The sequence below is a fragment of the Grammomys surdaster genome, unplaced genomic scaffold, assembly GCF_004785775.1.
Source record: "Grammomys surdaster isolate TR1022 unplaced genomic scaffold, NIH_TR_1.0 126531, whole genome shotgun sequence".
Classification (NCBI taxonomy): Eukaryota; Metazoa; Chordata; class Mammalia; order Rodentia; family Muridae; genus Grammomys; species Grammomys surdaster.
The window spans coordinates 12,978,874-12,995,616 of NW_021621323.1; the positions used below are offsets into that span (position 1 = coordinate 12,978,874).

General features: G+C 44.8%; 1 protein-coding gene across 1 annotated transcript in view; it reads left to right on the plus strand.

Moving 5' to 3' along the window:
- The window catches only part of Alpk1 (alpha kinase 1), a 101,574-nt gene that overhangs the window by 66,125 nt on the left and 18,706 nt on the right, over positions 1-16,743 (plus strand). Inside the window, exon 4 of the mRNA XM_028760479.1 lies at positions 13,075-13,273. Coding sequence (XP_028616312.1) covers positions 13,075-13,273 — 199 coding nt within the window. The remainder of the gene's footprint in view (positions 1-13,074; positions 13,274-16,743) is intronic.

The following is a 16,743-nucleotide window of genomic DNA, read 5'->3' on the forward strand; positions in this document are numbered from 1 at the left end:
CTGCTCCCCACGGCTCCAGCAGAGCTTGGGATCAGAAAAGCCGTTTATATATATCATAAAATGTGGGAGGGATGATCTCCAAGGCCAAAGGAATGAGAAACTGAGAGGGGCCCAACACTAGGCTAGACACTCTTCAGCATTACAATAGAAGCCTTAAGTTCTGTCTTTAATGACTCCGTACTTGAAAATGGTATTGCCAGTGCGACCTTTGTCATATATATATATATATGTATATGTATATGTGTATGTGTATGTGTATGTGTATATGTATATGTATATATATATATACATATACATGCATGTTGAGATTTCAGTTCATCATCTGCTCTACTTTGGTTTCTGTTGCTGTGATTTAAAACACTCTAACTAAAATCAATGTGGAGAGAGAAGCATTTAGTTGTCTTATACCTCAGAGTCTGTTATAGGGAGAAGCCAGGGCAGGAGATCAAGGCAGAAACTGAAGCACTGACCACAGAAGAACGATGCTTAGGATCTTACTCCCCCTGGCTTGCTCAGCTAGCTTTCATCTACAACCCAGACCATCATCCTGCCTAGGGATGGTACCACCCATAGTGGGCTGGGTTCTCCTATATTAATCAGTAATCCAGAAAGTGCCCCACAGACAAGCCCTATCGCCCATCTGAAGGAAGCAAATCTGTAACTGCAGCTAACTCTTCCCTGGTATGTCAAGCCGATTACAGAAGCTAACTATGGTTCTGCACAAATCAATTCTGTTCTCAGCAAAGCATTTTTTGTTAGCTGATGATGGACCTTTGATTTTATTTTCTATATGGTTATTTCCAGTGGCGAGATCTCAGTAGAATTTTCCTGAAGACCAGGAGGTGTACTCACAGAAACCCTAACCTAGATGCTCCACATTAACATAATAAATAAACATTGTTGGGACTTCCTAACCAATGATAAAAGCCAGGACAGAAACTAGAACAGAACCCAGGCCAGGGTACAGCCCTGCTGTTCTTTATTTACTTATTTCCCTTTTTATTGTATGCTGGGGGTTGTACCCAGGTCTTACACGTGCTAGACACGCTCTCTCACACAGAATCCATATCCCTAGCCCTCAAAAGCCTATTTTTATAAGTGTCTACCTTGAAAAAACAAATCTATTCTGTCTTTCCTTTTATATGCTTCAATCTTCACTAATTTCTCAGTTCCATTCTAGTTCCTAAATTTTTGGTCCACAGGTATTTTTTTTCTACTTTTTTCCCATATAACAAAGAAATTATGGCCTAAAATCTGTGATATCTCTGGCTAGCCATCCTTACATATGTGAAAATAACCAAATCAGCCAAACAGCCAAGTCACCTTTTAGCACTTTCAGCTTCTCTTCAAGTATTGGCAATGTAGCCATGAGCAACCAAAGTACCTGGCGTTACATTCCATGAGATTTAGGAGTTTCCTGTGGGAAGATAAGGAGATAAATGCTATCAGTGATATTACTCATAACTGATAACAATCATAATTGATATCACTAATGCTATATTACTGAATATTGGAGAGCGGTCGGGGCTATGAAGGTCAAAACAGCAGTCACGGGACAATGAGTGCTGCGGATTCTTTAAAGGCTTTATTGAAGCCTGTGAATTCTTTAAAGAGCTTTAGGGAAGCCTTTCTAGAAAGAGTGATGGGAGTTGAGGGTTGAATTGGTATTGTGCTGACAACCAGAGCAACAGCCATGCAGGAGGGGAGGAGCCAGTACACGTGCTCACTGCTCACACTTGGCTTGTTCTAGAGGCAAAGCCAAGAGGCTAGAGGAGAGGAAGAAATGATAGGCGTCAGATGAACTAGGTGAAGTGAAGCAGTAAGAGGCGCTATGTCAGAACAACTCATTCGAATTTATAGATCTAAATTCTACACTTTACATTTATTTTTGTGTGCACGCCCACCTACCTCTGAGAGCGTGAATGAAATGAAGATCAGAAGGCGTCCGTCCGTTGGACTTGGACTTTATTGGCAACCTTAAGAGAATGTGGTTAGTAGTGCTGAAGGTGAGAGCTATGGGATAAAGAAAGTTTGGAAGTGAGGAGGGAAAGAGAAAGAGATGAGATGACTCTTGAATTCCACACCACTGGGAAAAAAAACCATGGAAAACAGGTCAGAAGGCACCTTCTCTATGGGCGTTAAGCACCTCGCTGTCAAAATGGCAAGCTTGTCTCAGTACATTTTCTGTTACTATATCTAAAGGCTACACGCTGGGCAACATATAAAGAGCAAAGGTTCTAAAGATCTAAAATCAAGGCATTGAATGGCAAAAGCCTTTTTGACAGTGAAGACTTAGTATAGAGTCCCAAGTCGACATAAAACAAGATCATCCAAGACAAAGAGGTTGTGGGCAAGTGAGACCAGTGATGAGTCATTGATGTGGTTATTGAACTGACCACATTGATATCTGGACTCAAGACACCTAAGAGTCCAGAGTCAAACAGCCTCTGCAGATCTCAGAAGACACAGGTGGTAGCAGGGTTGCCTATTTTTATACTTTTTTTTTTTATTTTCCCTTTAATGATCAACCAAAGCCATCTACTGCAGATCTGAGCAGAGGAAGTGGTGGGGGAGGGGCAGACCAATTCGTTCTCTCTAGGTCCTGTGAGATGGAAAAGATCTCAGGACTGGTTCCCGTGAATCTACATCTTCCATCGGTAAAATAGAAATTTCGTGACTGTTGACCGGGCCTGGGCATAGATGTGTCTGGGGTTTTTTTTTTCCCTCATTTAGTAGGTGGCCGAACGTGGAGCATACCAGGTTTGGTCTTCACTTAACCTTCGGTAGTCTGCTTTGATGGGTTCTATGCTTACCCCTACTGTTGCCTTGACACACTCTGGTGCCAGCATCCTTCACTTTTCATTTGTTTATTTTGCCAAGTCCTCGCCTCAGAGCCTGCCCCTCCCCACTTACACCTCCTCCTTCCCTTTATCGCCATCCTCCAAATTGTTATGCGACAATAATTTCCCTTCACACCGCTCCAGCCAATCGCAGTGCCAGATGGCGCGGAGACCCCCTCGCCCAGCCCCTTGAGAGCAGCTGCCATTGTCGTTGCTGTGAACGGTGTGTCATGGCTTTGAACTTGTAACTGGGACCCAAACTTGAGGCTCAGAACCGGGAGGAGGGGGCTACAGCCTCGGGCCTTAAAAAGACAGGGCTCGTTAGCATTTCTTCAATCTTCTGTGTATCAAAATCTCATTGTGGAGTTTAATTCCTTCGCCACCTGACTCGGCTTCCTAGCCATGAAGTTCCCTTTGTGCCTAAAACTCAATTAGAATCCCGTATTTCCCATCCCACAAACAGATGTGGAAACACAACTCTATGTTTGTGGGCTGACGGCACGTGTATCTTTGTGTGCGCAAGTGTGCGCCCATCCCCTTAGGAATCTAGTAAACTCCCTTCGCCGTCTCTAAGTACCTTATTTAAACATGGTCACTCAGCAAGAAGAATACAGTTGCTGTCTGTTCTGTCTTCCCATGAAGACAGCCTCTGAGGAAAGATAAAGGGGTAAGAGTCATTTGTTTCTGAGCATAAGATTGCTGGGGGCGCAGCAACCCAGAAATTCTGTTGCTATGGCACATGATCATAATTTTGAGTCCCCAGAGATGGCAAGTCAGTCATGGGTCTAAAACCCCAAACTACTGCCACCACCACCAAACAACAAAGATTCATATGTGGGAACCAATATCCATTTCAAAAGCACTACTCTATTGTAAGTCGTGTGTGTGTGTGTGTGTGTGTGTGTGTGTGTGTGTTTTCTTTCATTTTGGGGGTGTGGGGAGGGCAAGGGGTCCCCTTTCATTTTAATCTAATTGTGCACAGCCCAGGAACATTTTGCGACTTAGGAAGATTCCATAGTGTCCCTTCCCTACCACACACTCCGGCCTCTTTCATTCCCCCTTTCTCGTGTTGGAGAATATCTCCCACCCTCCTCCCTCCAGCCTAGACGGTGGGGAGATTCCCAGAAGTCTGATGTATTCTGCCTCGCTGCTGTGGAATGTACTGTCCCCTCACTTGGCAGCAAATGAAAGTGGGTATTAATTTCTCGAAGAGCGAGGAGAAACAGAGAGGGGGGGCTGCAAGAACCACACCACCCAAATCTGCACGTAGGACTCAGCACGCTGCCACTTCAAAGGAGAGAGGCTGAGAAAAAGAAAGCGAAGAGGAGAGTCTCCTGACTTGATGTCCTTGTACTTTGCATCATAGGTTTTGGATAGAGATGCGAGAGGTTCGCCCCCCACCCCACCCTGAACGGAGCTAAATTATGCAGCTGCAGGGACACCGGGGCCTCCAGAATAGGATGCTTCGTTTAGATTTTGCACAATGCTATTGAAGTGCTTATTTTCCTCCTGAAGAGACACAAACAGATGCAAACTTCTGTAAACACTTTAGAAATGAATTCAGTGAGTTTGGCCTCTCAGCAGTGCTCAATAGCTGACAGAAAAATGTCTAATTAGTGCAAGTGGAAATAATAGGGCCACTTGGATTCCTTCCATCGTCCTCCAAGTCTCCTTCTCCAAGAAACTCAAAGGCCCTTTTGTGTGGCAGGTCACCCTCTCTCGGGCTTTTGTGCTCCAATCTATTAAGAGTAGAAGGGGAGAAAATAGATTAGGCAATGTTCCCTGCTCAAATATATGGCGCGTTCGTGCGGGATGCAGAATGAGCCTACAGGTGCTGGGGGAGGGGTTCCCGGGTTGGTGACAGAAAAAAAAAAGGTAACGCGCATGCGCACAAGAGTGCTGGGAGGGCTCCTTGGAAGAACGAGCTTCCCACTTGCTCCACGAACACTGACTGCGGCTTCCTTTTTCTTTCCCAGACTCTGAGAGGTTAGTCCTCAGGGTCTGTGAAGGTACGAAAAAGATGAAAAGACGTGAGGTTTTACCGTGTTCCTAAAGAAAACTTATAGGTTCAAGTCGTCATTTCTGTTTTAAGTATTGAAAATTCCACAGCAATTTATACCAGGGTGGGAGGTGGGGTGGGGGTGCCTTTTCCATGGGTTTATATTTTGTCACACAAGAAAGTGGGTGAGTGACAGACTTTGATGGTTGGTTTTCCCTAATGGTATCTGTCACCTCATTTATTAAGAAGCCACACTTGAAGGACTGTTTTCATAAGTTCTGAAACAGCACTGCAAATAGTAACAATCTACATTTCCGAGATGAAATCAGATTGGGGAGGTTACATCATTTGCAAGGGCAAACCACAAGGAGGCTACAAAGGCAAGCAGAGAGTCACCTCTGTTGACTCAGGGCTCACCTTGCAGGGCATGAGACCCAACACCACAACAAACAAATGAGCCACAGAGAACTGTAGCGTCATCCCAGGAATTATATTTTTGTAACCTTTGATTTAAATGATTTTTTTATACACCTTGCATTTGCATACGTAATTTTTACTCCACCCTCTCAAACATTATCAAATAAAGCTGTGATAACTGCCTATCCTTTGAGGATTCCTTTCTGTGGATTGTAGAGAACTTCCTTCTTTTGCAGTTGGTAACTTCACTTTGTGTTAGTCTTGTAAATTTTAGCTTATAGGATGGTGGGTGTTTTGTGGATTTCTTGACTTTTGTTCTGTGAAGCAGCTTCACTCTCTTGAAGCTAGCTTATGAACATCCGGACTCGGACTTTGTCTCATCTCTAAAGCCAGACCTTACAGAACATGCTGTCCCATGCTCTGTGAAGGGACAACTTACAGAAAGACAAACTGCTTGAGACCTAAAGAGGACTTGAGCTTTGATCCCCAGCACCCTTGGAAAAAGTCAGTCACAGAAGTGTGTGCTTGCAGTCTCAGAACTAGGGAGGAAGTCTGCAGGAAGGAGCACAATCCCTGGGACTTACTGGTCAGTGTATCTAACCAGTCATTCAGCTCCAAATTAGTGAGAGATCCTGCCTCAAAAAATAAAGTTGTGAAGAAGGAGGAAGATAACTGACCGAGGATGTCCACCTCTGACCTCCACACAGACACATGGATGCCTGCACACCTGTACACACATAAACATATACACATGAAAAAACACATATGTAGATATGTGCAGATGAAGGTATGAGAATACAAAGAGATAATGTACACCTGTGCCGATGTTGGCACCGTTTACACCAGCAGGAATTAACCTGGATATGTGTTTATGTACGATTGGATAAACAGCATGTGCTGTGTGCACACCTACGGTAGCATACTACTCACCCGCAACAGGGGAGGGAATTTGTCCTGCCCTGTGAGGATGAAACTTAAAGCAATCACACTAAATATGATGTCACAAATAGACCAATGCTATATGATTCTACTAGGTATCTAAACCAATGTAACTCTTAGAAACGGGGCAGAATGGTGCTTTTCAGCCATGGAAGAGTCGTTAAGTTTGTTCTCTCGAATTCTCAAGATTAAAAAATGTCTGTCTTTAGCATAACTGAAGTTTGCACTCTAAAATTGTGAGAGGAAGTGTTGAGAGAGATTGAAACTGAGACAGGTTTCTATTTGGCTCTGATGCATTTGATTTGTAACTTTAAAAAAAAGAACTAACCAAACCAAAACAAAACAAAACTGCTTGACCTCTCATCTCCTTTTTTAGTATCAATTTTTAAGGCTACTGCAGAGTTCCCAGACTGGAACATGAGGATTTTTTCAGAAAATAGATGTTGCCACTAAGATAAGACCCACTACAATTGATGTGGAAAGAATGGGGACCACATCTGGAAAACAGCCTGCCCCCAAACCTGGGTTGTGGAGGCTGCTGCAACTGCCTGAAGCAAATGGACTCCAAGGAGAAGGAGGCAGAACTGTGGGGATAGCATGTACTGGAGTGCCATGTCAGACTACATCACCAAGGACCCTCTAAGATACAGGGAAGTGTGCAAGGTGACATGAAGACAGTGGTTCTGAGCAAACTACCAGGGACCCGCAGTAAGAGAAAATTCAGCCCCTGGGACCTGTAGATGGTAGCCGAAGCTGCTAGCCCGAGGACAGTGTTTACATGGTGCCCATAGGAAGGGCTCTTACAGACACTGGCCTTATCAGACAGACCTGGGCATGTGTAAAACTGTCATCTTGCTTTTCTGTCTTTTGAACCTATGCTTTAGGACGTTGAGACAAACTGACCTCGTTGTGATGTTTGTTCCCAGAGTGACAGTTTACTTGAGAAAGAAAAAGCTCAATAACATTTTATATTTGCTTCTCATTGTGGCTGGAAGGCCCAGTCAAGTAAGCTCACAATAGAGTGTGACTAATCCTGAAATGGAGGTAGGCTGATAAAGGAGAAGGTGGCTTCGAGATTTCACCCGGGGAGGGGAGGAGCTGAGCGGTGGGGTATCAATGAGGGTGAGGTCTGCTCCTGCAGAGAACCTGGGTTTGGTTCCCAGCACCCACATCAGGAGCCCCACAAATGTAGCTCCAGTCCCAAGGGGTCTGATGTCCTCTTATAGCTTTTGGTGGGCATCTGCATGTGTGTGGTGCACACACACACACACACACACACACACACACTGAAATATGCACTCCTTTCCATCCTGAAGCAACAGGCAATGTCTCTCTACATGTCTTAGTTTGACTTTAAGAGGTTCATTTTCCCGTGGTCAAAGCCATGTGTCACATGGCTACTCTCAGGTTTACTGCACTCTGGTGGGGCCAGGGCTGGAGAAGGATATCAAGTAGCAAAATACATGGTTACTTCAAAGACAGGGACATGAACTATAGTGACTTTTAGAAGAAAGTATTACTGTCATGATCTTTGAGAGTGTCCAATAAATAATCTCTCTTTCTTTACTGGATTCAGAAAAAAAAGGGGGGGGGAATAACACAAAAGTATGGCCAACGAAATATTAACTATTGGCATGTGCACATGTGTTTGTGGTTTAATATATGTATATATAGTGTATTGTACTCTGTACCTTATCCCGTTGAGACAGAGTCTCTTTATTAAACCTAAACCTAGCCATTCAGTCAGGCTGTCTAATCAGGAAGCCCCCAGAATCTACCTGTCTCTGTCCCCTCTTCACACTCTGTCCTGGAGTTACAAGTGAACTTAGCCACATCTGGCTTTTATGTGGATGCTGGGATCCAGACTCAGATGCTTCTGCTTACACAGCAGGGCCTCTTACCAGTTGAGCCATTTCCCTAGTCTAAGAGATTGTTACCTTCAATCTTGACAAAGACCAGGTTGGATAATAAAGCTTCATATTAGAGTATGGCCTACTCTACCATGTGGCCTGAATGATTGAATATACATCCATAGTCACAGAAATTGCCTGTGAGCATCCCCTATAGGGTGGCTTGCCTGGCGAAACTTGGAGTATAGAAGAGCAGAAAAGGATTTGTTTCTTTAAACAACTTGTTTCAAATAGAAAAGGAAAATGAGCAAAGACCCTCAGTTATTCTTACTAAATGTTCCAGTCAGAGTCTCTTTGCCTCCCATGCAGCAAACTAAAGTACAAGAAGCCAGAAATGCAGTAGTCATTGACCCCCTGTAACAGGAAAGGAACACTAAGGCAAGGTGAGATGCTAATGATCAGGAGGAGGAGGAGGAGGAGAGATAAAGATAGAGATTTTCTCTACTAAGGACTGATATCTCCTTCACAATGAGGACTTAGAACAGCAAGATAAATTTAACTAGAGACTATCATTCCCGTACTTAGTAAAGGAATTGATGGTTAATGAGCCAAGAGACCATCACTGTGAAAGAGTAGAATAGTTGTGCTGTCATTAGTAAGCATTACTTGATCCATGAATGCTGATACACACACACACACACGCACACGCACACGCACACGCACACGCACACGCACACGCACACGCACACGCACACGCACACGCACACGCACGCACGCACGCGCGACATGTTCTACACTTAAAATTTATTCTTTATATGGACAACAACTATTCCACTCTTGGCCAGAAGAAAAAGAAAGGTGAGGGTAGCTCCCACCATCTTCCTCAGGGATGGACCTCCAATACCAGGACGACCTCCCACTAAGCCCTGCCTCCAAAAGGTGTTCTACCACTTTCCAGGACTCTACCTGAGAACCAGATCTTTCCCACCTAAGCTTTGGGGTCAGGAGAAAGTTTCAACATGCATACTATAGCACAGTATTAAAGCACTGCAGAGCTGTTACTGGGAAGGTTTAATTAGCAGAGGGCACTTTCAATGAGAATGCATCTTTTCTTAGTGTTGACAAGAGAAAAATTATGAGATATTCTAAAAGTAAAAACTTATTTTTATTTTGTGCATATGTAGTGTGTGTGTGTGTATGTGCATGCATGCATGCATGCGTGTGTGTGTGTGTGTGTGTGTGTCTGTGTGTGTATGCAGTCATTGAATCTCCAACTGTAGTTACAGGCTGTTGTGAGCTGCCTAATGTGGTAATGGGAACCAAGCCCGGGTCCTCTGCGAGATCAGTACATACTCTTGACTGCTAGGCCATCTCTCAGCCCTGATGTGTCCTGAATCTAATTAAAAGTATTCAAGGATGAACAGAAAGGGGAGCAGAGGACGTTTACTAGTCTACAAGCTTAGACCAGGAGGAACAAAAGGCATTCTGTAGTTTTTGTTATGTTCTTTAAAACCTTAATTAAAATCCTGTCACCACTGCTAGGTGACACCATTTCTCACTTCCAACCCAACCAAGCAGGAGCATGATTTTCTGCTCCCATGGAGTGAGGGTTGGCTCTCCACCTTGTGCTTTTCCACACTTTTTTCCACATTTTTTTTCTTTATAACTAATGTGTAGGCACCATGTGAATAAATGTGCCTTGCTTGCCAAGGTTTTCATTATAGAAAATTGTCTTAGCACATGTCCCTCTGAGCACTCTGCATTTGTTACCTAGACTTCCTGGTGAGAGGGGGTCAACTTGGCCAAAGAGTTGGCCCTTTGTCTTGCTAGCATCTCTAACTGCTACTAGGATCCTTCAAGATGCCCAACTCTCTGAATTTGGGTTGAACTCCTTCAGCGTGTTGAGTTACATCCTGCATAGATCAGCAACTACAGCAATCCTGACTACATCTATGGGACTGACAAGCATGTTATCAAGTAATTGACATCTCTCAGACTCCGCTAGCTTTCTTAATACTAAGGGGTAGGAGCTTGGTTGATCTGAACCTGGCTCTCCTGTATTCACTCAAACTCAGCTCCTAGGCCCAGGTCTTGTAAATATAACTTCTTTGAGCCTCCAGGTTTCCCTCTTGTAAATGAGATTGATAATGGACTCTGCCTGGGGGTCAGAGGATTGCTGTGGTAACTTGACAAATTATCCACAGAGTGCTTGCCCGATGCCTAGTTTGGTACATCAAGGGTTAAGACTTAGAGTGTCGTGAAGCAAGCAGTGCCGAGGGTGTAGCTTGTTGAGGTCAGAAATCACTTCCAGTGCTTTCCAGGCTTCATCTGGGAGCAACATTGCCTAGAAAAGACCCAGGTGGATTCCGTTCAGAACACGCAGAAACTAGTGATGCCCTCACTTACACTGATAAAAGACATAGTGATTCAGCCTTTCTAATGCTGCTTTCATACAGTTTATGTCGTGATGACCCCCAACCATAAAATTATTTTCATTGCTACTTTATAACTGTAATTTTGCCACTGTTATGAATTGTCTTAGTTAGGGTTTTACTACTGTGAACAGACATCATGACCAAAGCAACTCTTAAAAAGAACATTTAGGGCAGTGGTGGTGCATGCCTTTAATCCCAGCACCTGGGAGACAGAGGCAGGCAGATTTCTGAGTTCAAGGTCAGCCTGGTCTACAGAGTGAGTTTCAGGACAGCCAGGACTACACAGAGAAACCCTGTCTCAAAAAACCAACAAAAACAAAAACATTTAATTGGGGCTGGCTTACAGGTTCAGAGATTCAGTCCATTATCATCGAGGCAGGAGCATGGCAGTATCCAGACAGGCATGGCGCAAGGAGGAGCTGAAAGTTCTACATCTTCATCTGGAAGTTGCTAGCAAAATACTGACTCCTAGGCAGCTCCAATGAGGGTCTTAAAGCCCACACTCAAAGTGACACACCTACTCCAACAAGGCCACACCTTCTAATAGTCCCACTCCCTGGTCCAAGCACATACAAACCATCACAGAAATCATAATGAATCTGTGTTTTATGATGATCTCAGCTGGCCCCCATGAAAGAATTGTTTGACACCCTCCTCCAAGGGGTCACGTGACCCACAGGTTGAGAAACGCTGCTCTAATAGATGACACTGTTTTCCATAGAAATACACGTTTTTAATTTTTTTGCCTTTCCTTTTTTTTTTTAAAGAAGGTCTCTAGCCCATGTCGACCTCTAACGTACGATGTACCCAAAGGTGACACTGAACACTGGCTACCACATCCAGTGTATGCAGTGTTGAGGTTCAAACCCAGGGCTTCGTGTGTGCTCAGCAAGCATGCTAGCAACAGAGCCCAGCCTTTGTTTTCACTTCTCTCTCATGTTCCACTTCCAAGTCACAATTGTTTTTCCCTTTGCTATAAACATTTATATGCGATCTATATTAACAGGATAATGAAAATCAAATTTAATTTTTGAGCTAATATACTGTCTCTTAATTAAAATATATGAAATGAGGGTGGGTGGGACGGCACATATCAGTGAACAAAACACTTGGGAAGTTGAAGTAGGAGGGAGGATCAGGAATTCAATCGAGCCGATGTCAAATCTATGTGTATGGTCTGCCCAGACTCTTGTCTGTTGTACCAGCTCCTGCCACAGACCAATCAGTGCAGGATCATTCCGTCTTCGTTAGGAAGGCCTCCGTCGCCGGGCGGTGGTGGCGCACGCCTTTAATTCCAGCACTTGGGAGGCAGAGGCAGGCGGATTTCTGAGTTCGAGAGTTCGAGGCTAGCCTGGTCTACAGAGTGAGTTCCAGGACAGCCAGGGCTACACAGAGAAACCCTGTCTCGAAAAAACCAAACCAAAAAAAAAAAAAAAAAAAAAAAAAAGGAAGGCCTCCGTCTTCAGTAAAGGTCAGTTGAAATGAATGCCAGGTCAACGTACTCAGCCCTAAAAGTGAGACAGCTACCACCGAGCTCAGGGATCACTTCAGAAGGATTGTAGGAGCCAGAGGCAGTGGACATAGGCAGTGAAACAGTGTTTGCTGGACACGGCTGTGCTATTACACATAGGAGCTCACAGCAGCGGTGACTCTGTACACAATACCTGCACGTGACCAGGCTAGCCATCATCCCAGCATGGATGAGGGAGTGGATCATGACGTTCCATCGCTAGCCGAGGACCTATTGGCAATGCATGGTTGTTGGGGAACGGAGACTTTTTTTCAGGGATGCAGTCTCTGGACGTGCTCCAGTGGTTTGCCCTGCACCCATGCACACTAAGTGGACTCAGCTTCTTAAAAAGAAGAACTCATGAAGGAAGAGTGGGGAGGGGAGAAGTTGGAGGAGGGTGAGGGGTGGATTCAAAGCACATTATATGCATATATAAAATTCTCAATCTCCCCTCTCCCCCCCCCCGTGTGTGTGTGTGTGTGTGTGTGTGCATGCACATCCAATAAATGAAGGTAGGTGTTACGAACTGGATGTGAAAAGTTCTCGCTGATAAAATGATGCCTAAAACTGAAAAGGCCAGGACCGGTACAAGGGTACATTTGGTATGAGTGATCTCATTAATGAGAGACAGAGAGGGAAAGAGCCCAGGCAAGACGGAGAATCAATTCATGTCTATGCGTTCACACAAGGGGCACACACCTGCTCAGACGGGATCTTACCTAAATCGTTGTCAGGGAGAATGGAAATGAGAGTCAAGTCAGGGGGAAGAACAGAAAGAAATCTGGGAAGGAGTTGGGAAATGGTATACTTTAAGTCTATGCCCCACTTCCCACTGGTATGATTTTAGACATAGAAGGAAAATCCTATGAAGACTTTTATCTCATCAAGCGAATTGAACGTTTCCCTGATTATTGTTTCTTTCTTAAGATTTTTTCGCTTACTAAAGTACGCTTCTCCTCCTAGCTACAGGCTTGGTTGTTGTTTTAATGAGAAGTATCTTGACGGCTAGGTATGGTGCAGAGCGGTCTTCTTTGGGGACCTGCGGTGTTGTCTGGTTTATTATGTCCTGTGACTGCTTCTGCAGGCGGCCTTGCGAGCCTCCATCCTTGTCCAGGACTGCGCTGCCGCAGCTGCTATTGTCTTCTTGATGGACCGGTTCCTGTATGGACTCGACGTCTCGGGAAAACTCCTGCAAGTCGCCAAAGGCTTGCACAAGCTGCAGCCCGCAACGCCCATCGCCCCGCAGGTGGTCATCCGCCAAGCCCGGGTCTCAGTCAACTCAGGTGGGCTCCATCGCTTGGCGCCGGCTGGTCCCCAGCCCGCTTGCTCCCGGCTACTTGACCTCTACGGGCGCCCACGGGCGCCTGCGGGCACCGGCGGGTGCCACTTCTGCCGCCCCAGCCCGCGCTACCCCTGCACCCGCCTCTCGGCAGGCACAAAGGCCTGGCGTAAAGGGTTTCAGAGCCAAAAGCAGTAGAGAAAATTGTGAAAGGGTGTGGAAAATACTAATTGGAGCCTTTGTCTGCTAACAAATCTGTCCCGCTGCTTTCAAACAGGGGCATCTGAATTGCTATACTTCTGACCAAGAGCCTTTAAAAAGCAGATTAGAAATCGACTCCTTTCTCTTGGCGCTCCTGTCTCCTTTCTGTAGGGCCACTTGACTAAGCCAACAATGGAGCCGACAGCCCACTGAAGCAATTTGAGGGGTTTTCATCATTGAGAACACCGGTACAGTACCTGATTAGGGTTGAAAGTATCTTTTTTCCCCCTGTCACTTTGAATGAAATGAAAACTGAAGCTGACAGGCCAACTTAAGACGTAGAAGGAGAGTATGAGTAGGGTGGGGGCTGGGTGTGGGGGCGGCACAGGCCGCTCCCACACAGGTCTGGAATTATTTGAATTACTTATAATCTGTACATTTAGAAACACTGGAATGAAGTGTATGAAAACAGAATTTCGAATCACCCCTCTCGGAAACGACCATCTCTCACCCTCCCACCCCTAATCCTTTTTTTTTCTCCCTAAATCTCGGCTATTGCTATTATTTTAGTACTCTGGTCTGTAAGAGGCTAAAGTTTCTTTGCTTCATTTCTTTTGAAAGGGAGCTGCAGTAACTGCCTATATTTAGTTATGCAGTAACTAAACGGGACAACTGTCTGATGTAGAAAGGACAGAGTTAAGATAGCACCGGAGAAAGTGGGATTGTGGAGATTGTCGTTTCGAATGCCCAGGTACAGCTCTGTGAAGAGCCACTTGCCTGGCATAGATAAAGCCCTGAGACCGTCCAAGCACCACGAAAGCTCACATCCACCCTGGCAAGTTCTAACTGCATAGAAAGTGTGCTTGGGTCTTATTCTTGACTTTCCCAGAGTAACTCTATAGGAAGCGGAACACTGGGGAAATGTCTACTTTCGATGTCCCTAAGGCATTAATGGGGTTTGGTGCACTAGAGAAACCTACCAGTAAACGTGGTTTCTGGTGGTATCCAAGGACAGTGGCATGTGAAGAGCTCACTTGTGGGGACAGGCGGGTGATGCTACATGAAACAGCAGAGTTCTAATGTAGGCTCCCATCAGGTTGCCCTTGAAAGAGAGCGATGGCTCATGTTTTGTATACACAGATTTGCTGTGATATGGTATGAAAACAGAGGTTAAATGACAGGCAGATGTGTCCACAGCTTTGTCTTTTTTATGGTTTTACATTTTTATCATTTTTTTTAAATTTCTATTTTCCACATGTTATGTCCAGACCCTGTCCCCCAAACACACACACACACACACACACACACACACACACACATATACACATTTCAGAATAGCAGGTGTCAGGGAGACAAGCGAACACTCCCTGAGCCTGCTGCTCAGCTCGCTCTGAATGAGCAAGCAAACATTTCAAACCACAGCGGCAAAAGTCGCAGACTTCTGGTTCCATAGAGATAGAGAGCTGAGCCAGTGCAGAACCTTCCCCATTACACACGTGTAAACTGTTTGTACAAACTGTGAAGTCAGGATTTTTAAGTGCCTGCGATAGAGTGGGCGCTCAGGGTCAGAGCCTTAGACTCTGACTCACAACACACATCCAAAGGCGTTTGAGTGGAACACGGTCCTCAGGAAAGGGATTGTGGTTTGAATCCCTGTGCAAAGGCTGGATCCTGAGTCACACAGGTAAAGAACAGACGCAGAAAGGTGGAATTCCTAAGGCTTTGCACAGGCCGTGGAAAAAGACATGGGCGGCTCTCCCAGCCGCTGTGAAGAAGTTACAAGGAAACCTGCTCTCTGCTCAAGCTCTGTGCTAGGGACAACACGCACAACCTTTCCAAAGTAAATAAAAATCCCAAGTCTGTGCCGCATGCAGGAGAGGAGTTTGAACTTGTCTGAACCACAAAGTTAGAACTCTCCACCCAGTATAACAACAACAACAATGGCTCAAGAATGATGTCCATGAGTATAAACTGTGCTGTGGAAGAACAGCCACACACCAGGGTATGAGAAGCCCACAGCAAAGTATCCTTGGTGAATGATAACTTTCTATTGAAATTCACAAGGAGAAAAGAAAGAACAAAAGAAAGAAAGAAAGAAAGAAAGAAGGAAGGAAGGAAAGAAAGAAAGAAAGAAAGAAAGAAAGAAAGAAAGAAAGAAAGAAAGAAGAAAGGAGGGAGGGAGGGAGGGAGGGAGGGAATATGTGTGAGGGATCAACACTATATACAATAAAGAGAGAAAGCAAGGTTCAGAAATGAAAGAAAACATACAGAATAAAGAGACTCAGTCTTAAAATTAGTATGCTCAAAAGAGTATGATGTAACAATGAAAGAAAATGAATGTACTAATCTGAAGAAAAAAAAAAAACCTAAGTAAATCAGGCATGCTGACTGACTGGATCAGCCAGTGATACTATATACTTGAAGGTAGAAGGACCAGTTTATTGCCAGTTTGAGCTATGAGACCCTGTCTCAAAATCAACAAACAAACAAACAAAAAATAGCTGCTGAATTTATAGGTCTATGTAGTTATCAGCCATTAGTGACGGGGGAGAATAGTCCAGAAGCAAGCAGATCTCACATGTGCTGTTGGTTTTTGTTTTATTTGCTCCCTACACAGGGATAAAGAATTTAACCAAAAACAGTGTCTAGATCAGTGGTTCCTGTGGGTCATGGGGTCATATATTAGATATCGTACATATCAATTTTTACATTACAATTCATAACAGTAGCAAATTACAGTTATGATGCAGCAACAAAGTAACTTTATGGTTGAGGGTCACCATAACATGAGGCGCTGTATTAAAGAGTTGCAGCATTATGGAGGTTGAGAGCCACTGGTCAAGAGAGCCGGTGAACCCAGAAGCTCTCCCCATGGATGGACCAGGCTTCTAGCATCTCATGTCCGAGAAGGATGCCCAACTGCTGAAAAGTATTGAGGTCATGGCAAGACAAAAAAAATGAAGTAAAAGGGAAACATATTTTAAAAAATAAAGTTTCAAAAGTTATGCACTTGCTGGGCAATTGACAATCAAGTCTTTCGGTCTGCTTTCAATCCATTCATAAAAAGGAACAGCTACCGGGGCTCTGGAGCAGTGTTGCCTGACTTCCACATGTCTGTGACACCCTGGGGATGGGATAAAGTGACATCAGATCAGAGTTCTGAAAGTCGGGGCTGATGCTGCTCACTGGGGGGCGCCAGGACCAGCTGACATCATGTGCCCACTGAGCCCCCAGGGACCAGCTGACATCATGTGCCCACTGTGCCCCCAGGGA